This window comes from Cygnus olor, chromosome 3, assembly GCF_009769625.2.
Source record: "Cygnus olor isolate bCygOlo1 chromosome 3, bCygOlo1.pri.v2, whole genome shotgun sequence".
Lineage (NCBI taxonomy): Eukaryota > Metazoa > Chordata > Aves > Anseriformes > Anatidae > Cygnus > Cygnus olor.
Genome location: NC_049171.1, coordinates 34,452,074 through 34,476,901, shown reverse-complemented (window position 1 = coordinate 34,476,901; position 24,828 = coordinate 34,452,074). Strand labels below are relative to the sequence as shown.

At 37.3% G+C, this 24,828-nt stretch overlaps 1 protein-coding gene and 1 long non-coding RNA gene across 4 annotated transcripts in view; one reads left to right on the top strand and one right to left on the bottom strand.

The window, feature by feature from the left end:
* MEI4 (meiotic double-stranded break formation protein 4) overlaps nt 1-18,390 on the bottom strand; it is a 158,704-nt gene extending 140,314 nt beyond the window's left edge. For all 3 annotated transcript variants that reach the window (XM_040551737.1, XM_040551736.1, XM_040551738.1), the window contains exons 1-2: nt 17,507-18,390; nt 6,781-7,029 (exon numbers count right to left, since the gene is read on the bottom strand). In XM_040551737.1, coding sequence (XP_040407671.1) covers nt 6,781-7,029; nt 17,507-17,549 — 292 coding nt within the window. In that variant the 5' untranslated portion in view covers nt 17,550-18,390. The remainder of the gene's footprint in view (nt 1-6,780; nt 7,030-17,506) is intronic.
* On the top strand, nt 16,765-24,577 carry LOC121067352. Its single transcript, XR_005818251.1, has 3 exons — nt 16,765-18,301; nt 21,300-21,333; nt 23,458-24,577. It is a non-coding gene; the product is annotated as an uncharacterized LOC121067352 (long non-coding RNA).
* Nucleotides 24,578-24,828: the final 251 nt, after the last annotated feature.

The window sequence follows — 24,828 nt, the reverse complement described above, 5'->3', positions numbered from 1 at the left end:
GGTGGGGCCTCACCTGTGCTAAGAAGAGCAGAAAGATCACCTCTCTCAGCCTCCGGCAATACTTTGTCTAATGCAGCCCAGGACACCATCAGCCTTCTTTTTAGCGAAGGCACACTGTTGGCTCATGGTCAAATTGGTGTCCACCAGGACTGCCAGGTCCTTTTCTGCCAGTCTGCTTTCTGGGTGGCCTCCAGCAAGAACTGGTGCCTGGGGTTGTTCCTCCTCAGGTGGAGGACTTTGCATTTCTCCTTACTGAACTGCATGAGGTTCCTTTCAGAACATTTCTCCAGCCTGTCATGGTCCTGCTACAAAAAAAAAATGCTTCTCCTCCTTGAATGACTGATAAACAGCCAAAAGTATCACCATGTGAAAAGGATACCAGTGTCCTTGCGTTCAGAAAGACGACCGCACATAAAGTTAAATATGGAGTTTCCATACAGAGTCAGTGAATACATACTGTGGCAACTTTTTAAAACAGCACATTAAACTATAACAACCCATGCTGGAAAACAAATAGCTTACCTGTAGCAAAACATGCTTCTCCCCCTTATTGACAATACCCAAACTTTTTAGTGTCACTGACGACAAAGGATTAATAAAATTGGATTCAAACAATTTAGACAACAGAGCTTTAGAAATGGGTACTTTGTGCTTTTTTTCATGTGCTTGTACATCCATACTGTGTTTATCTTTATGTGAAGAAAGAAAACAGTCACTACAGTTTCAAAGAGCTTACAAATTTTCCACATCAGGGAAATAAACCTTCATAAGGAACTATTAGAGATTGCCTAAGCCTCTGAAAAACCTACTATGATTATTACAAACAGCAGGTGAGCTAGGACAGCTCCCACATTCAGAATGCAGAGCAGGGAAGACAGCTGCAAAGTGAGTCTCGGCTGAAAGACTCAAACTCTTCATCTCTCTATATGCAGCATGAGACACAAATTCACTATCTGATGCTTACAGCATGAGATTTTCTGGTGACAGATTTTGTGGAAACACTGGTATTTTTGCATATATAGAACTGTTAAATAGAACACAAGAAAGCCAAAGAAAAGATGAAGATTTGAATTCTTCCACAGTTTGCACTGTTATAGGCATGTCAAAGGATCCATGGTAAACTGTAGATTACTTGGCCCGTAAAAACAACCCATTTTACTCTCAACCCTAAAGAGAACTTCTTTGGTGCAATATTAGGTAGAAAACATAGTGAATATATAGCACACTTCAGATGAGCAGGATGGAACATCACTTGCAACACTTTCTTTTCAACTTTCTTCAAGCCTCTTGTGCCTTCCTATCTCAGCAGTAGGCACCCATTACTTTCTATCCACAAATTTGAAAATCTCAAAACAGGCACAACTCGCAGGAGAATTTTTTTTTTTTCCAGACCAGAAGATTTCAGTGGTACAGCATCCCCTATTTCAGGTAGGCTTTGCCTCTTCAACCATCTTCCTTTAAATTTTAGTCTTAGGTGTTCTTCTCTTAATATAAATCATTGACTGGATCAACAGAAGAGCGCACAGACCTCACCAAGAGATATCACATCAGATATCAGTAACTATCTTTCTTTACTCAAAAGCAACAAACTGATCACATCTCCAATGTAAGCATAACCATGAATGCTCACTCAGCAGTTATACATCTGATGAAGAGTATCTTCCTTCCAAAATAACAGATGGCTCAGTTTCATTATCAGGAGAATTTACATACCGTGCCAAGATTTAAGGGGAACAAAAAAGACACTCAAGACAGTCAAAAGAAATTCCACAAAAAACAGACATGTCAAAGTTAGACTCCAAGAGCTGGAAAGTGTCCTTTCCTTTAAGGAAAGCCTGTATGAAGAAACAGAAATGATGATACTACATTTTCCATGTCTTTTTGCTTCCTTTCACACAAGAGGTTAAGAGTAATTGAAAGGACAGAACACATCCTACTTGTCTTGGACAGCATGTGAGGTAGAAGAGGCTGAAGTGAACTTTCATAAATATTTAAAATGTCAAAAGGTCGTCTGGCTAACAGGTTTATCATCAGTGCAAACAAATAAATAATAATGAAAAAAACTTGAAGGGAAAACTAGCTACACACTGATCTTTCATTTTAATTGGGTGCTAGGGTTTTGTCTTCTTGAGAAATTGAAGGAATTTAGGAGCATAGACAGCATATCCTCACTTCTATCTATGATTCCATTACCTAAACACAGACTGAAATTAAAGTTCGGCTTCATTGAGGAATGAGGCTTTGTCACTTTTAAAGTTATTTTTACTCTTAACTAAGCTTTGTGTTTGGAACAGGTTATGGAAAAGATGCATACAAACAGTAACTAAATATGAACAGTTATTAAATCACTTCTCTTGAGAGACAGGCCTACTGTTAAAAAAAACATTAAAACTTCTAGGTAAAGTCTAATACATTTCCCCCTCCCAGTCAAAGTTAGAATCCAGAAATCTTTTCAGAAGGCAATAAAGAAGGTACAGTTTCAGTATAAAAGCATTCTAGTAAAGCATCATCAAGTTTTCTATTAGGGGACCTTCTAAAAAAAATATTGAGGCTCAAAAAAAAGTCATATTCAGAAGCAACTAGCTAGACGTTTTGATTCCAGAAACTCCTCTCAGCTGCAGACTATCTTCATACTTCTGCCCACAGCATTTTGACTTCGATCTCCCAGACGCAATGTCTCCCCAGAGGCTGGAGACATCCTCCACTGCCTGATTTCCAAGCTCATTTTGTGTCACTGATCTCGCAGGGAGTAGAGCAAGAACAGCTCAATCTACGTACACAAGTCAGTGAAACAGTTCTGAGTTTTTTTTTTTTGTTTTTTTTTTTTTTTTAAACCAATTTCACTAGATAACCTGGAAAGTATTGAAGATGGAAAAATTATCAAAGTTCATATTAGCAAACCAGAGAGTTAAGTTCTTGATTGCAAAATACAGTTGCTGTCTTTTTTTTTTTTTTATCATGTATGATGTTTATTATGTTTTTATTATGAAAAACCCTTTCCGGTGTACCAAGATTGCCTGAATCTTCTGAAATGCAGAACATTGAAGGAGACATACACTAGAGATTTTGTAGCTGATTAAAGGAGAGAAGGATATAATTGCCCATGAAAGACATGGTACAGACAGTCCAATCAGGAAGATCAAATAAATGATCTTCCTTTCATGAGTGACTGACCTAATCATCAGAGCCCAGGATCTAATAGCATTATCAGATTTCAATTATCCAGACATATTTCAGAAAAGGAATATACAATACAGACTCTTTCCCAAATGGCTGAAATGTGCTAGAAAATAAAAATTGATACAGAGGTGGAAAAAGCAGCCAGTGACCATCTCCACTCCACTCCCATGAAGTGCAGGGTACAAGTTAATAATGCCAAGGTAATGAGGAAGATTTATTAACTTGTACAACAGTGGCTGTGAAACAATGGCGTTCTTGATCTTGGGTACAAAAGAGGAAAAACAAACAAAAAAAACTGGGAAAAAAACACTTAAAACCCTCTTCAAACAATGTTAAAGTACAAAGATTGAAGATTTACAAAATGGAAGTTATGTCAAGGTTCCCAAGTAAAAAAAAGACAGAATTATAGAAGTGCCTAGGGATCAAAGCGTGAAAAAGCAAAGCACTAAGTGAGATGCAACTATGAAGGGACACCAAGTGTTAGGTGAAATCATATCACATTATTATGAACAGAACAATAGATGTTATCAATAGATACTGATAAGAGAAAACAGTGTTTTTTGTTTCTTTTTTGTAGTAGCTTCCACTGAAAAGGGCAACTAAAATTAGCTGATTATAACACCAAATAGTAAAACATTATGTGAAAATGGGGCAGGACATCATCCTCAGATAAAGGAAGAACCTTTGAGAGAATAAATGGGCAATTTGGACATTTATCACTAACCATCACTTTATAATACTGAAAGAAAAAGCAAATTCACAATGAAAAGATGTTATGTTTTGGAATTTGTGAAACACAGGTGAAGTATATATACATATATAAAAATATGAAAGGTTTATGTAGAATCTGTTTCAAAAAGGAGAACCAAAAAGCAGTCACTGTAACACCTGTTCCTGGAATAAGTCATCAAGCAACCGATACATAAACACCCAGAACAAAGCAAGAATAGTAACAGTTGGTGTGGATTTTTTTAGTAAGAAAAAACATGTCAAGTCAATCTAAGAATTTCTTTATGAGAGCATAACAGGCTTTCTGACTACAGGAAAAACAGTAAACATTGTTATCATGGCAGTTTCACATTATGCTCTCACATTCAAATGCAGGAAGCATAATACAGAGGAACCTTCTTCAACATGGGTACCAAACCGCTTAGAAAACCATACTCTAGAAGTACTCATGATTGAATTACAATGAAAAACCATAAATCAGTGGTTCCTTATCAGACTGAAACAATGTACTAAACATGGTATCTTACACATAAGTCATCTACCTGGACTTCAGTAAGGTCTCTGACACAGTCCCACACGACATTCTGATCTCCAAGTTGGAAAGATATGCATTTGAAGGGTGGACCATTCAGTAGGTAAGGAATTGGCCAGAAAGCCACACCCAGAAAGTGGTGGTCAAGGGTTCAACGTCCAGGTGGAGGCCAGTGACGAGTGGTGTCCCTCAGGGGTCTGTCCTGGGACCGGTACTGTTTAATATCTTCATCAGTGACATAAGAGCGGGATCGAGTGCACCCTCAGCAAATTTGCTGAGGACACCAAGCTGTGTAGTGGAGTTGATACAACAGAAGGACAGGATGACATCCAAAGGGACCTAGACAGGCTTGATAATTGGGCCCACATGAACCAAATGAGGTTCAACGAGTCCAAGTGCAAGGTGCTGCACCTGGGTCAGGGCAATCCCAGGCAGGAGGACAGGATGGGAGAAGAACTCATTGAGAGCAGCCCTGCAGAGAAGGACTTGGGGGGGTTCTGGTGGACGAAAAGCTTGACATGAACCAGCAGTGTGCACTTTCAGCCCAGAATGCCAACTGCTTCCTGGGCTGCATCAACAGAGAAGAGGCCACCAGGGCAAGGGATTGTCCCCCTCTGCTCTGCCCTCATGAGGCCCCACATGGAGTGCTGCATCCAGGTCTGGGGACCCCAGCACGAGACGGATGTGGGGCTGTTAGAGTGGGTCCAGAAAAGGAAGATGATCAGAGGGGTGGAGAACCTCTTGTACAAAGAAAGGCTGAGAGAGCTGGGGCTGTTCAGTCTGGAGAAGAGAAGGCTATAGGGAGACCTCATTGTGGCCTTTCAGTACTTACAGGGGTCTTATAAAAAAGATGGAGAGTGACTTTTTACAAGGGCAGATAGTGACAGGACAAGGGGAAACAGTTTTAAGCGAAAAGAGGGAAAATTCAGATTAGATGTTAGGAGGAAATTCTTCACTCAGAGGATGGTGAGGCACAGGAACAGGTTGCTCAGAGAGGTTGTGGATTCCCCATCCTTGGAAGTGTTCGAGGCCAGGCTGGATGGGGTCCTGGCCGATCCGATAACTTGATACAACTTCCACAGAAAAGAACTTTTTATGTCCCACCACTGTTGCTCATTCATGTTGACTAAGTGTAACCACAAAGGAAGAGATGCTAAAACACAAAGCAATACTTTCACTCTACTTATAGATGGTAATAAAACCTCAGCTGACCATGACATCCCACCCTTGAAGAGTGCACTACATTTTAAGAAAGATTAGGGCCACCTGGAAAGAGACCAAAACATTGTTGAGTATGATCAGAGATACAGAAGAATTAGCTATGAGTGAAAGAAGGAAGAAAGTGGAATTGTCTAGGAACTAGGAAAAAAAAAGGAAGCAGAAGTGGGGATCTAGAAAATCTCCAATTACATTCAAGTGTGCTATACAGAGAAAGAAAATGGCAAAAGTAGTAAAGAGGTTGAATTGTAGTAAGAAAGCTCAATTTAGACAGTAAGGTAAACAAAATCACATTAAGCTAATGAGGTACTGGAACAAACTGTCAGGAATGATCACAGAGCTTAAGAAAATCTCTCAAAATTTACCTGCAGGTAGAGGGAAACTAAGAGACATCCAGTTCCAGGCTTCTGATTTAGTGACTCCTTCTTTTATCTACCTTTATTAACACAGATGTTTAAAACAAAACAAAAAAACCTTGCTCTTCTCATCTTCTAAGCAGATAAGAATGTAAATGCAAATGTAGCAAGATGCCCTTCCTTACTCCAAAACAGTGTGGTTTTTTATAGTCTTTAATTAAAAGCTTTCCTGAATCCTACAATATCAGACTCAAAATTTTATCACATCATAATAAATATTCATAGCATCCACAGTCTATCCACATTAACAGAGACAGCATACATATAGCCCTTTAGCCATTCCTAACTTTCTCTCTCACATGTATTAGAGTTATGCTTTCAACATATTAGGCCTAAATTCTAATTTTAAGCATGCTTAAAGTGGTAAAGTCATACAACATACATATATATAAGACACTAGTGCTTCCCAGATTATAGAGTAAAATTTTGTATAACATACATACAGTAATATTTATACATCTGGAATTATTCCAGATGATACACATTGATTTTGAAGGTTAATATATGTTCTAAGTATTAAATTCTCAAGCTAAATTCCATTGCAACTGGTGTAATTGTCCTACTACTTCAGGCTTTTGGAAAAACAGGAAACTGTACACTAAAGGCTCCAGTATCTAGGTATAAGAAATGGTGCAGCCGACATGAAAGCTGTTGTCTTTTGCTACTGCACCATAGAAATAGTCAGAAATGATTTCAGAAACTTACCACTTTCCAAGCAGACTCTCCGACAGATCTTGTTCAAAAGAAGTTCCTGACGTAATCGAAAAACTTCAGCTTCTAGTACTTCAACTTTCGATTTCCAGCCAAAATCTTGTTCAGATACAATTTTGGCAAGGTACTCAGTGTATTCTTTGCAGCTCTTCCCTGGTGGTTTTGAGTGGATAATTGCAAAAGCCACAGCCAGTTTTGATATTTTCAAATACCAGACTTGATTTTCTTTTCTGCCTTTGACTTCTATTACATTAGGAAAAAAAAAATAACATCACTGTGACTTTATCAAAGCAAATTATGCACACTATTTTCTTAGCTTTGAAAACTGTTCAACAGTGAGACCAATTATTTTATTTCTAGTGCATTCCTAAAATCAATAAAAAAAGAGAAGAACCATAAACAATTGTCCACAATGTGAGAACAAAACATACATGAGCTGCACTCCAGCTATAACAGTAAAACTCAGTGTTTGAGAATAATTATGTAAATTAGCAAACACTTCAAATAGGCTTATTCTGGCAAAACATTAAATGTAAATGTTGTCTCCACTAAAACAAAAATGAAAACATTAAGAATCCTAAAAAACAAACAAACAAACCTACTAAAAACCTAAAAGCATGAGTGAAGAATGGGGCTATACTAGCTTAAACCCAACATATACTATTTTTTGAAAATGTACCAAAAAGACCCAATTCTCAAAAAAATAAACACCTGAGGATGTTGGTAGTTTCCAGTTTTGGACACGTGGTACTGCCGTACTTCTGGTCCTAAGTCTACATTATATCTCAGGCCTGCAGAAGGGTCTTTGCTGAGAAGTACTGTTAAAAATGCAGACGAAAGCTGGACTAACAGTATCTTTTCTTTCCTATTCTTGCCATCAATATCCATAAATTTAATCTCTTCCCTTCAAAGTAAGAATACACATCTTCACTCATAACTCACACAACTTCACTTATAAGTAAGGTTCTTTGCAGCAGTCAAGTAAACTTTGAATCAAGAACTTATAATTACATGAACACAGGCAACTGTAATTTTGTAAGCGTAAAATGACTGTGTTGACAAAAAATACATCCTGAAGTTTTCTAATTTTATGCATTATAGGAGCAAACAAATGAAAAGTAAAGAGGAGACTGAGGTGTCACTTCAAAGTGACATAAGTGGCTAGTAAGACAAGGAAGGACATTTTTATCAGCTCTGTTACAAACAGCAAGGATGAGGCAAATGGAATTACAGGGGTCAGAGAAAGAAAAGGCTTATCTAGATGATTATGTTATGGGCAACAGCAAAGGACTTAGGAACAAAAAGAGAAAAAATGAAATTAAAAACATCAAGTAACATCCAGGCTATCTAATTAGCAACATTTTTTTTTTTCCTAATTCTGCACCATTTTCATTCAGTATTTCATGGCATGTTTACTTAAAAAAACACACATTACTTACAGAAGAAAAAAAGCCTTCTTATACTTTCATCCTGGCATTAACACAAAAATTATCCATAATACTATTTTTTCTCTTGTTATCTAATAATTGTGCAAAATAAGTACCATAATAAATTGTGTAGAATAACTGTGAAATAGTAATAGTACAGATTTCAGTAAGGGATTTTATGTCACCCTTTCACCAGATCATCTGATATCACTAAGCTGATTTCTTCCTTTGGTTCTCCTCAACTTCGGACAGTAAGGCATAACACCATGCATTTATTTATCCAGCACATGCACTTAGAGAAGAGTTGCCTTTCAAATATTTCTTTTACCTATCCTATAAAATGCACAAACAATTCCTGTGCATTCCTTGCACGCTGTCCATTCAGATACACCAGTCACATTTTGAAGTGTGAGCAGAGGATAAGACCACAAGGATTCCTGGGGATCTACCACAGCCATTCTCTAAGTTATTTTTCTCCACTTGAAACACGACATTCCTGCTCTGACAGTGCAAAAACAATTAGTCTAAGCCACCGGGGCACCGATAAAGATTAATGAAAGAACCTTTACCCTTAGAAACTGCACAATACTATCTATACCCACTGCCTAAAGCAGTTGAACATTAAATAAATGATTCTTCATATATAGTTTCTTCCTTGTAAAATCTATTTCACTCATATCTTTTCCACTCATAGCTAGGGACTCCATTGAAAAATTGCAAGTTAATTCCCTCAGCCCCAAAGAATCAACATCTCTGTGGAACAACTAATTGATTAAGACACCCTTTTGCCTTATACATCAAAGGAAATGTTTTGCAAATGCAGAACCACGCAAGCAACTGAGCTACCATCTAGCTGTGAATAAAATGAAATACGTAGAACCACACAGGAAAAAAAAAAAAAAACAGTAACAATTGGGGATCCAGCATCTTTGGCTCCAAACCTGAAATGTGCTCCCCAGATTATCTCATCTTCTTAAATAGAAGTTTCACCTAGGTATCACTCAAACTGTATGTCAAGCTCCATTCTTGCTAAGTTCCCTTGCAGAGCAGAGCCAAAAACTCAGGCAGCCAGAAACTCTTCTTACAAATGGCTTTCATTCCTGGTTTATCATTTTGATATCTCCAGAGACTTCTTTGCAAAAGCTTTCTGATTCACCTCCTTTAAAAAAATATACAGACTCACTTTCCACTCTATAACATGTCTTGCCAGTACGAGCATTTTCCCATAAATTACATTCCGGAAAGTTGCAGAAGGATAAACATTCTGCTACGGGTCAGGAGACGATATTTAATTTCAGCTCTTTGTGACTGTTTATGTACCTTTTATCATTAGAGAATCAACATCAACACCTTCTTTTCATGCAATTTATTTCTACTCACGAAACAGACAAAGAGCCAAAGTCTGCTGTTTGACCACTGATACTTCATCACCATGCGGTTCACATGCCTCAGCCCATAACTGCATTGGCAAAGTAAGTAAATAAATCCACATAGCCTCTATCCACTATTGACAGAACATGTCTATATTACTTGAAGTAAAACCCAAGAATTCAGGAAGTTCTCTCCGACTATTCCAAGTTTTCAGCTTTTGTAATTGAAATATCCAGTGATTCGCAGTCAAGAAAAAAGTACCCCCCACACACCTCCCCAATAACTAGACAAGCATTATAAGCAACTGGAGTGGGAATAGTTGAGACTGAATTTCTGCAGCTCAACAAAAAATAAAGTATGAAATGCTGCTTTAGTAAGATTTTTCCCTACTTAGCAAATTACTGAGTCACTTTTTTCCTTTTACAGGGCACTACTATATTTTAACCAGAGCATAAAACTTAGTGCACATGTTAATAATACAACCCAGACACAGATAAGCTAAAGGCTCTTTCCCTCTCACCATGTTGAAATGTTATTTACTAAAGGAAATATATGACTAATAAAACACATAAACCATGCTTGTTTTGCTTTAAAACACAGTCATCAAAATACGGAGTAGCATTCCACCTTAACATTTTGGACATAGAGAGAGGCCTTTTCCTCTTTAACATCTTAAACATACTCACTTCTACAGTAGGAGTACCTTATACTGAATGAGCTTAATGAGAAAATTTTTCTTAATGGAAAAAAGAATTACTTCTTTTGTGGAAAAAAATCCTTGTAAAGATGCTGTTCAAAAAAAAGCAGTCCTGATTACAAAGTTGGTCTTCCTTTGGAATATGACACATTAGAAGCAATTTTTGGAGAAAGGATTCTGTTGGAACCTCAAAATATTGTTTTAAATCAGGTAATTTATGACAAATGTTGATATACCTGTACATATTTCTGGAACCAATGGATTTTCTACAGATTTTATAGAGAACATGCAGCTCATTCACCTCCTTCCTATTACTCTCCCATCACCATCTCTCTCCTCTTTTCCTCTTTTATGATCATGGAAAGAGAAGGTTCTGGGACAAAAAGCAGGAGCTGTAAGAATTGATTCAAGTTTTCCACAACTCCCTAAACAGAAAGCCACTCTCTTCACACAACACTGCAAAAATATCCTAGAAAATAACTCAGTGGTTGATGCTGTTAGATACGGGGGTCCTTGCCAATTGTGCATTAGCAAAAAGTGCACAGCAATCTGTTGCTCTCGGGAAGTGCTGCACCAAAGACCACCAAATGCGAATGCATTCCACTAAAAGCATATTGGCAGCTACAGAGTTTTATCAATAATATTTTCGCTCATATCAGCATAAAAGTAACACCAGTGGTTAGGCACCAAAAAAAAAAGTTCAGAACCAAACCAGAAATTTTCCTTGGTTGGGAATGACACCACAACAACAATTAGAAAGAAGTCAGCAGTCTAGCTGACTAGTGCCAAAATATATCCGATAGGAATCAGTAGGTTCAGGAACTATCCAGCAAGACAACTGGTACCCCAGTTACTCAGTGAGAATACCTACTTACTAACAAAGCTCCATTTGCGTGTTCATTCAGTGGTTGAGGAGGGAACCAGTAACACCCAGCAAGAACGCTCTGCTAGAAGTAGGAAGCAGTACCCTAACAACAGATATCAACTGATAACAAGTTGTCTGTGCAAAGCCTCGATCCACAAACTGATCCTGGAAGTGCAATCAGGGGATGGGATCAGCTAAAACAGCTGTCAAACAGGACTGGGTCCCCAGATTCTTGACACAAATGAGGAACCCTATCTCCAGCCCTCTAACTCAATCCCGATGAGGTCCTAGCTGAGAAAGGCTGCTGGGAAGTCCTTCAGCTGCTGAAATAATTACAAAAGAAGTCATCAACTGTCCTGTAGATCTCTATGTTAGATAACTAAGGGGAACTAAGAGGTAGTGTAAGATCCTTTGAGGACCTTAGACATAAACAGAAAAACTGAATGAAACAGGCTAAATCTGAGTCATAAACACCATCTTACTACACCAATTCGCCAGTCCTGCTGTTGTGCAGCTGCATTTGATACAGCATTTCATGTTATACCATCAGCTACAGTAAGATACCTTTATGGCAAGTCTCACCTCAGTTTTGACACTGTCTGCTACATGTGAAGAGGAAAGAATTCTCAATTAAAAAGAAAAGAAAAACAAAAACAACTTTCAGGTGATCACTAAAGTTTTCTTTCTTCCCATTTAGAAGCTTCATGTATTCAGCACTACTCTAAAGGTCAAAGATTTCCCATTATTGGTAAAAAGTTAAAATAATTCATTAGTTAAAAAAAACTTCAAAACACCTATTAAAGCTATGAAACTTGCATCTAAATTTAAACCATTCATTAAAATCATTTAAGTAGTTAGAGAATATACTATCATATACTTCAGAATTCCTTTGCATGTGAAATTAAAGCAGCCTAATTAAAAAAATATCAAGTCTGACCATGAATACCAGTATTTGAAAGAAATACACATTGCATGAATTGGAAATGGAAACAGGAGCTCTGAAGCTCAGTAAAAGTTTGTTAGCAATTCAAGCACCCCTGCTCGTATCAGCTGGCTGCTGAACAGCACCACCGGAAGAGGCGGTTGTGCACCTCGCTGGTTAGCGGTCCCAACTTGCCTTCCTCTATCAAGTTCTCATAGACTGAAAGCTGAGGTCATACACAAGACATGAAACAAAATTTCTGAAGCTCACTACTGGCACAAAAGCATCCCTTTCACCCCAGCACTCTCAACTGTTAGCAGATGCCTTTCTACCTCTTACCTGTTTCTTACTGTTTCTTTTTTCACTGTTAACGACACACAACTAAACCGTGCAGCTCAACTTCATCTCCTGAATGCATAGCTGTTGCTTTCTTTGCAGCACACAACACCAAATTAAGTCTCTAGAGTAAAAAATATTCTCCTGGATGCTATCTGGCTTTTTATTTATTTATTTTTTCCTCATGCAGAAATTGCAATAGCATTAACCACAGGCTGATAGGGATAACAATAATTTTCTATTGTTTGAACACTGCCCTGGGGAACCTGTTCCAGCACCTGACAACCCTCTCGGTGGAGAACCTTTTCCTGACATCCAGCCTGAACCCTGATTAACCCAGAAAGATCATTTAACACCACCAAAATAGCGACCATGGAACGAGACAGACGTCTCCCTCACCCAGTTTTGTGTTCCTCTACTGGGCACTGACCACAGAAAGTGCCTGCAGAACCCAGACACGGAGGGATTAACTAATAGGTTCACACAAGCAAATCCTCAGCTCGAGAGCTTTTAACAAGTCTTTCACGAGGTATTTATGGGTAAGGGATGTGAATTTTAAACAATTAGTCTTTCTAAACCCTACCTATAATTTTTTGACTGACCTTGGAGACATGGAAGTTACAGGATGGGGAGGGAGTGGGGGAGAAGAGGGTTAAATGAGTGCATTTTTAAAAACACAGTTATATTGTGATTTAAAATGATAAGGCACCTCAAAATAAAACCAAAACCTAAACTTGTTTGAAATAATTCAGTATTCGAGGAATACTCATGTCACAGGACTGCACACCTTAGGCCTGATCCCTAAGTTTGCCCACGTAATTCACGGCTAATAATGGAAGAAACTTCTTCAAATTCCATTGGCAAAACCTTACTGTTTACAGGACATTTATTTCTTATTCAGAACATTATCATCTAAGACTGAAAGCTTTAAAAATTAATACAGTAAGACACAAAATACACGGTAACTCAATTAACTTCCAGGCCATCAAGGGCTTAGTTCTCTTCACATTTGAAATAGATGATACCCATTAAAGGACTTGCCAGGGCAGCACCAAATTGCTGTCACCACTGCTACACGGCTAAAAATCTTCAAACAGTCCTAAATTATAATAATAAATATTAGAAAAAAAATAGTTTGTTGTCTAAATTAAGTGTATGGTCTGTCACTAATAGCACAAATGTAATAGGAAAAACTGTTTTGTTGGCATGATTTTCACTTCAGCTGGTCTGTCAATTTCACGCTGAAGATAAAGGTGAAAATATTGCCAGTATCTGTGTAACCTCATTGTGCGTTACATGACAGCAACCGAGATACTGACCTATTATAATGGCACACAAAACAGGTCACAAAATGATGTGAGTGCTCTAGTGGAACTGAGCTGAGCTGCAAACACATATGGCTATAACATTAAGCAACAATAAAATAAACTTGATTTAATTAGTATGCCAAACATAATACCGTCTTTTATGCATATAATAAATAATGATAATAGGACAGCTGCATAATCAAGATGAACTAAAGTATGCCTTGTGTTCCAATTAAGCAGCTTTTATTGTAAAAATGTATAAAATGCATATTAAACCAAGGCTGCTTGATGGTGTCATTTTTAAACAACATAATATACAAACATATGTAATGTGGATATAGTTACTGAGGGAAACATTCAATTTTACTACCATAATCTGAAACAATACCTCCAGCATATTCTTTTGTTGTTGTTTATGGACTCAAGATGCTAAAGTGATACTGAAAATAATAAATATTTAAAAGACGTTATGTGAAAAGCACAAGGAAACTTGATTAAAATGCACCATGAGATTTATTTCTTCAAACCATTTAACTCTTAAATCATTTTAGCTTCTAAAATCAAGTCATACAAATTCTCCAAAAACAATTAAGAAGAACAACTTGAAAAATACGTTGGAGCTTTTTAACATTCACCACCTGTAAACATTGCCTAGCATTAAGAACATAAGCAAGCATAACCCCTCAGGATTTTGGTAAAACTTAAGAGGCAGGATTTATCTCCTCTTAGCTACAGAAATCTACAGTGCAGAAGGCTACGGCTGAGTTAGCTGTCTAGACTTCCTTTAAAGATCAATGGGCAGAAACAGGGATTTCTAATAACACTAAATCAAGTGATTTGTACATCTGCCTTGTGATGACATTATTCATGGCCCAGAAAGGCTTGTTTCCCTCCTTGGACTACAAAGGGAGCTCAAATGACGGGATCAGATGCACATACATGTATTACACACTGTGAGATGGGTGCTCCAAAGGCAGCTAAAGCTCAGACCTGCAAAGAGTATTTAAGTGTCTAACTAACAAGTAAAATTATGCAGGTTTAAAATAAACATCTTTTAAAACAAGTTTGTAATTCTAGGCCTTCTGAATACCTCAGAAGAAATTAAGTTTTCTATAAGAAAACCCAGAAATCATGGAAAAATGTTGAGAAACTTGTAAACGTTTCAACATTGTTCATGCACAAAAAAAACTTGGCATACAGGTGCCAAGTAAAACCCATGAGAAGCATCAAATATCTAGAAGTCCAGAATTAAATAAGCATAAAACAACTAGATTGGCCCTTCATAAAGCTGCTGTGCATTAGTCTTTGGCAAGATCACTTGAGGAAATTATACATTATCTCCTCCCATTTGAAAATGAGTAAACCCCCATTTTTAGATACCAAAGAAAACTGCCTTCTCAAACACAAGTGTGTATATGTACACAAGTATGTATATAAACACAAAGTGTGTGTGTATATATATATATATCCATAACTGTTACATGCTTAGATTAACTCTTTCAAGGTTTGAACTGTTTTGGCATTTTGGTTTCTGAACAGAATCAGATAACTTTTTTTTAAAAAAAAAAAAAAAAAACTTTTCCCCTAACATACCATTGCAGTGACACAGACATTGAAGAATCTTAAGTCATTCAGAAGTTCAACCCTGTCAATCTTATTAAAGAAACATTAAAAAGCATTGGCAGCAAGGACAGTTTATGCACTATAGGAGCCTTAAAGAGATAAAAGGATTCTATTTTTGTTCTATTCCCATCAGAATAGGCCAAGTAGAAAACCCTAACATAAGCCTGAGATTTCTGATCATTTTAAATTATGTATATGTTCTCCCTTCAAGCTGAGAGTTCTTCCTTTTGCACTTTTTTCTCCACTAACTTTTTTTTTTTGGCTGTGCCTCTTACAATGCTATCTAGTGAATCTGACATACATTACAATTACCACTACCATGTTTTTCTTTACTATTCTCAGCACTGAAGACGTGTGTATGGATGTAAAAGGGTATTTATTCTACAAAGCCTGCTGCTCAGAAATTAAAGTATAACTCCGTGGTGGACACCCTTCTGCTCTTATGTTGGCACAGAAGTTTTTCCCCTACAGAAACAAAACTGTAATCAGTCAATCAGGTGTAACTCCAATTGCTTTGGAAATTGAGAATATACTTTTCATTACTGCTTTACAAAATACACTGTGAAAGTCAGATCTTTAGTCATTTACAAAAATTCACGTGTGCTAATAGTATTTAGTCACATAAAGGATAAATTTACAGTTGACATTTTGGACTATGAATATATGTATCTTTAAATAAAGATACATAAAGACTATCTTTAGCCTTTATATACTGCCAAGTTGCAACAAAAAAGTTGCTGTACCTCCAACCTTTATCTACTACATTAGTTCCTGAATGTAGAATTTCAGAGAAGAACTTTAAAAAGGCAATCATAAATGGTTTGGGAGATTATACAGAGATTATTTGGCTTCTTTCCTCTTCCCACGTTAAAAATATACTGAATAAAACATTACCATACTTTTCAATTTCACATTTCCAACCTTTATCCGAATAGTTCCATTCTCACAAGTTTTTTATATCTGCGATATCAGTAGCTTTCAGTGAACAAGTAACTTAAAGGTAACTTAGCAGAAAACTTGGCTTTCTCACACAAATTTTATACTGGCAGAACGAAAGATGAGTTTGTTCAAGAGAAAGCAAATGTTTTTTGAGACAAGAAGAATAGTAGGCTACTAGGAATCTAGTACTCTAAAAAGCATACAGTATCTGATCAAGAACAAAGCTTTATATTTACTACAGATACTAACGTAACTATAACCACAATTACATGCATAGTTCTTGAATATCAGTTTGTGAAGCACTGAAAGTTGTAAAAGATAGTCACAGTGAAAGTGACTTGCCAAGCATTCACAACCAAGTCTACAGAAAATAAATTATTTTTTACACTTCAGTTCTGCTCAATTACTACTTTATTCAAATTAAGAAAATGAACAGGAGAAAAACAAAACAAAACAAAAAACAACAACAACAAAAACATTACTTTCTTCCATTGGTCATAAAAGTGTATAAAAGTGTGGGAGACTAATAAGATGATACAACCGTATTTTAACAAGCAGCACATTAAAAATATTAATTGCTGCCCATCATCTATCCAACAGAGCAACAACACAACATTCTTTCTTGTGATTTAGATCAAATGCATAAGAAAAAAATCTTCAGATTTGTAGCATATTAGAAAACTGAAAACCTGAATAATAGATAACCTGCAGTTAGAAGTCATTCACAGCTTATCCTAATGAAAAAACAAACCAAAACCAACCAAACAAAACCCCCTACGTTTTACATGAAAGCTGCCATTTCTTTCCAAATAAACTAATAAAAGTGAGTCTTTCTTCAGGAGCTCACCCTGAAGAACCCCGCCCCAACAAACCGAGCCATGGCAGCCTGAAGCAGCCCCTCACGCAGCTTGCCTGGGACAAAATGGCTCCAGGTTCACCAGGCCCACGCAGGCAGCCAGTGATCAACTGCTCACACACTGAAATGAAGATGCCTGCTTCTCTCACTGGCGCCCCAGATAATTACCAGATCTCCACCCAAAACACAGTATTTACAAACACAATGTCTCCACACACAGCAACAGCAGCAGCAGGGGGAGGCTGCCCACTCACACCAACAAAATGGCATCTGGGTGGGGGTATCTCCTCAGGTGGGTGCCCAGCACCTTCACCCAGCCACCCTTAGCATTTCCCTGGCCCTATGGAGATCGAGGCTTTCAGGAAGTCCCAACCCACCTGCAGCAGGACCTCTGCTTTGGGGGACGCTCCAGGGCTCCATGGCAAGCCCTCACAGGCGGCTCACTGAGATCCACACTGCCCCCTCGCAGGTGGCAACCCAGCCCCAGGGCTGAGGGGTTGCGCTGGGGCAGGCGAGCTCCTGGCTCCAAGTCTGCCTGGGCCCTGCCAGGCCCTCGCCTAGGCTGAGGGGAAAACGAAGGTGCTGGGGAAACGTGGAAGCCTTGTAGAAGATAGCCAAATTAACAACCACCTTCCTGTCTTCAGAAAGGGAGGGAGTCCCCCTGTGTGAGGGAAGCGGGCAAGCAAGGTCCTGAGGAGAAGTGCAGAGGTAATGGCTTGGTGCACAGGCTGGAGCTGCTGGTCAATCAGGCTCTTAATTTTAATTTTCATGTTGGCTGTTGAGGTGGTGTTTTCACTTAAAGCTCATCATCATCACCTGTGTCTCCTAAAATGGTCCTCCATGTTTTTATGCTGATGTGTGCTTGGTGTCAAGCTGACATTAGTTTTACTGAGCATGAAGGTCTCATGAACTTGTTGATTAATTAGGTTCTCTTTAAACATTTCTTGTGTTTGGATATCCATGAGATCTTAAAAACTTTGAAACAGTATTTTGGAGATATATGCTCCCTTTTGGCTGTGATCAAAGCTTGCCAATCGACTGAAGAAGTTATTATTGTATGTACAATTAAATTCTTTACACAAACTATGCTGAAAAGTTTGTGTTAAGGCCTTCTTGGCCAGATATGGTTTCTCAGCAGTTGATGAAGGAGGGGAGGGAGGGCAGGAGGAAAGGTAAGAAATCAGTAAGGAAGCTGGTTGCATTGGAGTTAGGTTTATCAAAATATATAAAACTCTTCAGTATAGGATTGATCTTTATAAACACAGAAGTGTTCAGATATGAAAAGCAATATATATTTTTAAAATTCTCATCCCCCTTTTTTTTTCTTGGATAATTTGAACAGCTTTGTTTTTAACACCTTAAGCTAATTTATTAAAAAATCCTAATGCTTTTATCAAGATACATAGTGTCAGATTTCTGATCTTTTTTTTTCCTTGAAAAATAAATTCATCACTGCCACTACAGAAAACGTAACACATTGCAATTTTCATTTTATACTCCAAATAATAAAAATAAATTAGACTGAATAATTTAGAGAGTATTTCCTTTCTGACAGTGCTACTTATTTGTCAGTGAAGCCCAGGGGAAAAAATAACAAAATATTCTCCAGCCTTTTTATATTATTATTTTACTTTACAATAACATACCAGCAGCCATACTTTGTTTGTCCTTTCCTGTATATCTTTGTGCATCTGCTGTGTATAAAAGTGATGCAGATACTTCTCAAAGTGGACACTCGTTATGTAGAACAAAATGTCCATATTTTCACATAATCTTTTCAGTTGTGACTGAAAGAAAAAATTGAGAGACATAGAAACATAGAATCATAGAATCATTTAGGTTGGAAAAGACCTCCAAGATCATCAAGTCCAACAATGACTTTAGTGCTTTTACCTGCAATTCTGGGTTTTATATACAGAGAGCTGAATGTGAAAGGCAGAATTAGGCAGAAGCAATTATTACTGTTTAAAACTAGAAAATGGCTCTGACTGTTTTTTGTTTGTTTGTTTGTTTGTTTTTTAAAGTACCAGTGGTACCCAGAAGGGTAGGCTTGCTGAGAGACGTCTACCAAGTCTGAAACCTTCTACCAATAAATAGTGCCAGTTAAGATGTTTTAGGCTTGATTATTTTGTACTTAAACATTCAAGATCTGCATAAATTTAATTTTAGATTCACAGCTCTTTTTTTGGGATTTGGAACTAATAGTAGTTAAAAGCAATGTTTCTCAAACTTCTAAACTCATTGTATGCAACTTTCAGAATACCAGCCATGTACACTTTACAGTTTTTAGTTTTGCATTTTAAATTAAATGAAGCATCCCAATATTTTAAGGTGGAAAAAGCTGAATAGTTCCCCTTTCCCTCTCTCTACCCCCCACCTACCCCCCATTTAAACAGAATATCTCTTTGCTATTCATCAGAAAGCAGCAAATAAGGGCACAATCGGCTGCAGACTCACTTTGAGATACATAATTTTGGTCTATTGAAGAACCTTTTTCAAACGTAACGTAGCTTTTTTTAAACTTGCATTAACTTTATGTTCTCAACACTTCCAGTGATTGCATAATCTAATAGATCAGCTTCGCAATCAAGGAACAATGTGTGTGCGTTTGTGCATGTGTGCAAGCAAGTTATATCCAATAAATAAAAAATAAGATACAATTTCTATTTTAATACCCAAACACTGGGTGATTAGCACTGCGTGTAATTTCAAGTGAAGCAACAGTAAAACCAAGCTTTGATTTCAAATAAGGAGTTTGTATATCACGAAGGGAACTGATTCTACTAGCTGCTGATAAATTCTTTTGATCTCTGTTTCTGAAGATGCCTTTTGATCTGAAAAATAGTCAAAGGATATATTCATGGCACAAGGTCATACAAAATGACTAGCTGCTTTTATTAATTATTAAACATAAAAGCAATGCGGGTGTTAAATTACATTAGAGGTCGTGCATTCTCAGTATTTAACCAATCTGTACACTGAATAATTACAGACAAGTCAGTGGTCAACTAAACACAAAAACACAACCTTCAATCAATTGTTACATGTAAATGAATTATATTACTGTAGAATATGCAGGCACTGCTCTTACTGGATGCCTGCAGTATCAACAATTTGAACAAACATGAAAGTATAACTTTTCTTTTGGAGAACTACAATTTATCAGAATTCATTAGACATCTTTATGTTTTAGCACATCTCAATTTACCCAAGGGCTGGAAGTGTCTAAAAACACATACAAAATATGTTGTCTCAACAGATGTAGTCTGCAGTTTTGTGTAGTTGATGTGGAGCAAGAGACGTACCAATTTGAGAAGAGTAAGTGAAAATCACTAACAGGAATGTCAGTGTCTTCTCATATGAGCTTTCATTCTTCTGTGTTACACTGCTATATATAATTAAAGATAAAAATTTTGGCATCATGCATCTTCATTACTCAGCATCACACTCTTCAAAATGGATTGTAATGTGTTTGTGATGGCTCTATTCTGTATGTAATTATGATGACAGAAATATGGTTCAAGTACATTATTAGCCTTGTTGATCATAATCTGCAATTCTAAACAAATCATCTGATTTAGGATGTTCATGAAGTTATGCAATGACTTCTTTGTTACTGTTCAGAAATAAAGCATTACCATCAGGAAGGAAAGATAACACTTCAGCAGCTGAAGCAATGAAAACCTCGCTTCTCCAAAAGCAATATAAAAAGTTAGGCACAATTTGAGAAGAACAGGGAAACAAACAACACTCACTACTAATTAGAGGCGACATACCATCAGTTATCATGGTATGCTCTGTTATGAAGAAATACTTTACAGTGCTTTATTTAAATGTTAGCACTTACGTAACACTGTAAAATTAGATGCACACACACGATATGACAGCAGAATCCATTCTCTTCTCTTATACTAAACAAAGAGAAAACCTTTCCCTTCAAGGATTTCACTGTCTAGAAACCAATACAAAAAGATCCCAATGAAATCAGGTAAGGAAAAAAGGGCAAAAACATCCTGGCAAGTAATCCAAATGATGGTCATATTTTAATGTTGACATGTTTAAAAATGATGTGACAATGTAACAGACAATTTTCTGCATTTGCATTTCATCATTGATCTAAGACTAACAAAATAATTTTGTGAGAGTTTATTCTTCATTTCCATTTTACAGGACAACAGACAACTGGAAAGAAAGAAAAAATAATGTAAGTACATATAAAAAGAGTTTTCAATGAATTTATTACATCATAATTCCATGAGCTTTTCTTTTTGAATATTAGAGTTGTGAAATATCTATCCTATGACAAAATTCAGATTACATTTCTACACATGGGGCTAGAATCAAAGAGCTTCTGAGGCATGTAAGTCCTCCCTAACTGCCTCAGAATACAGAAAATTAGGTGAATTAAAATATCTACATGATTCGGATTTATGCTGAGGCATATTGATTATCTGTGAAAACATTGGGTGTCAGATGAATCACGGACTACAATGTTAATTTCCTATTAATTTCCAGTGTTCATGGACCTATTATAACAAGTCCAGAGGAGTTGATCAGAGGGCTGGAGCACCTCTCCTATGAAGACAGGCTGAGAGAGTTGGGTTTGTTCAGCCTGGAGAACAGAAGGCTTCAGGGGAACCCTACAGCAGCGTTCCACTACCTAAAGGGGGCCTACAGAAAAGCTGGGGGGGGTACTCTTTGTCAGGGAGTGGAGTGATAGGACAAGGGGTAATGGCTTTAAACTAAAGGAGGGTAGGTTTCGATTAGATATTCAGCAGAAATTCTTCACTCAGAGGGTGGTGAGGCCCTGGAGCAGGATGCCCAGAGAAGCTGTGGATACCCCATCCCTGGAGGTGTTCAGGGCCAGGTTGGATGGGGTCTTGGGTAACCTGGTCTGGTGGGAGGTGTCCCTGCCTATGGCAGCGGGTTTGGAACTAGATGATCTTTAAGGTCCCTTCTAACCCAAACCATTCTATGGTTCTGTGATTTCTTCCAACTGACCTGAACGGGTCTGGCATAAGCTTTGATCAAATTAGTTCATCTTTGGAACATACCCGCATAACTGCAATTCACACACACAAAAAAGTCACATGCTACCTCACTTAATACAGAGTAGTTGTGTTAGTGTTGCTAGCATCTGTCTAGGAGTAGCTTATTGTTCAGAGATTGAGAGATAGAGAATATTTTTTTTCTTTGGGGGAAATTTGTACCTTGGCTCCCATAGGAGCATTGCAACCTGTAAGCAAGATGGTGTTACCAGACAGAAACATGTTAAGGTACATACTATCTGTATTTTGTGAAAGACATGACTATTCCAGGCCTAAGGTCAGGGGAACTTTTAGAGTCTGTGAATCATATATGGGCCAAAGTACTCTTCTTCCTGCAGTTCACAAAAGACAACATTTTCTCTTATTGTGAAAACTTATATTGTTTATATACACTCATGTGCATACATAGATGGTAATTGACAGACCTAGTTCTATGGGCTAAGCAGTCCTGTTTAGTCTCCAAAATTAGTAATTTTGAGGGTAATTAGTAATTTGAGGGTAACTTCTACCCTCAAAAGACATGTATTGCTCTTGTAGGTGAGGAGGGGCAGGGCAAGCTACTCAGCCATGTAAATTGTCACCATTTCATTCAGTCAAAAGGAGTTTTGTCAGTCTGCTGTAATTATAAATGTGTCCCACTGTGTTTTACAAGATTAAACAGTTAATTCATTTGTTTTTCCTAGTGTGAAATGTAGGCTTCATAATAAATTATTAAAAATGTACATTCATGAAGCCAAGAATTACTTGTATCTAGGAGATTGGAGAAAGAAGAAACATTCCTCAGAAAAACTTAATTTTTTTAGACTAGTAAAATTAATTTGTAGTGCAATATATGCCATAAATAGAATAGGTCATATACAGAGGTATGTACATATACTGATGTATATACACATGCATTTAGATAGATAGATAGATAGATACATACACAGACAGGCAGACAGATAGATATAAATGACAAAGTGAAACAAGCTGTAGACAGAGGAAAAGAAAATAATTTTGTTATCTGTCTACTATGTTCCAACTATAGCAACTGGCTTCCAAAGATAAAACAAACACTTTGTCCCCTCTATACGCAATTTTCTTTCCCTTAAAAAAGTGCCATCACTTGTCCTAGTTCAGCAGCTACTGAACTTTACAGCTGAAGGGCTGAACGTAATTTTAACAGATCAAGGGAGCTTCAGTCAATACTGTATCTGTTTTGAAACTCTAATCCTGTGCTTCCTGGGGCTCCTGGAGCCCATCAGGGAAGGATAATGGACCTAATAAATCCTTTCTTCCAGGCACTGAGTTCTTGCTGTGGAGAAGAAGAGCATCTGCTGAGAGCATGAGAGGGACTAGTTACTGTGGTTCCCATGCCTGAATAAAATGGTGGTGATACACAAATGTGAACATCAGTAGATACAAATGAAGATGCCATTTAAAACGTGCATGGCATGGCTCAAGTGAAACAATTTCAAATTCAAATAAAATCATTACAAGTCCTGGTGCAGCTGTCCAGAAATCTGCAGCTCTGCAAGTGGGCAGCAGGCTATGGATAAGAACCACAAAGGCTGAGCTGTGCATATTTTAAGGGGAAAAATTGCACATGTCTGTAAGACTCCACTAATATCTATTTTGTAGAAGGATTTAAGAGACAATCACCCATCTGCCAAAATATGCATGCTGTCTTTAACCATGTTTCTGCAGAATGAAGAAAAAACATCAGAAGGAACTTTAAAGAAAAAGTATACAAGGTTGTCAACTGTATTTCTCAATTACTTATTAAGAAATCTGTCCAAGACAAATGATTAAGAGGAAGGAATATGCAATGAATGTGAACATACATTTTATGATATGTGTAATTTTGGAACTAGACTGAGTGGTTGTGACTTGCAAGGTCACTGAGACACCTGTGAGAGGGGAGGATGCTTCACTTAAATCCATGAAAGCTGTTGCATAAGTGTTGTTCATAAAATTAACTAAACTAATTCAGCTCTGGCTTTGATGAAATAATTCACTATTTAATTTTTGAGTATGTAAAATCAATGCATGTTTTTTCATTTCAGCTGCAACATTTTATTAAATACCCCTTACTGTAAGCTTGATTTGTTGTATAACCTGAGTTCTTAACTATGTGGGGGAAGATGAAAGAAAAAATAACAAGTCAGCAGAGTTAAATCCTTATGCAGGTTACTTGGGTAATTCAGATCTGAGAACAAAGAAAACTAGAGTTCTGTGGAGTATATATGACACTTGATATATGTGCTGTATATGTAAGTTCCTTTAGGTTTGTAAGAGTTAAACTGAAGTATAATCAAAAGTTTTACTCTGCATCAATCTGTGAGAACCTGAGGTGAAATTGGACCAAGTAAAGTATTTGTGGAGTTAATCCTCTTGTATTCCCATGCACCTTGCATTTGGAGGGGAGTTATTTTCCAATAGCTTTTATAATTTTCATTCCCTCTTCAACTCTGCTATTTTATTTATGCTTTATCACCAAATTCTACACACAGATATGTGCATGACTTCATTGAGAGTCATCTCAAGGGAAAATGTGGCCTTTAATAAATATGCAATGAGGCACAGTTGTGATTGAGGTAGGTAGTTTTAAGATGCATAGCTTGATGATTTCAAAACCAGATTTCTTCAGACATGCCAAAGGCAGGTATATG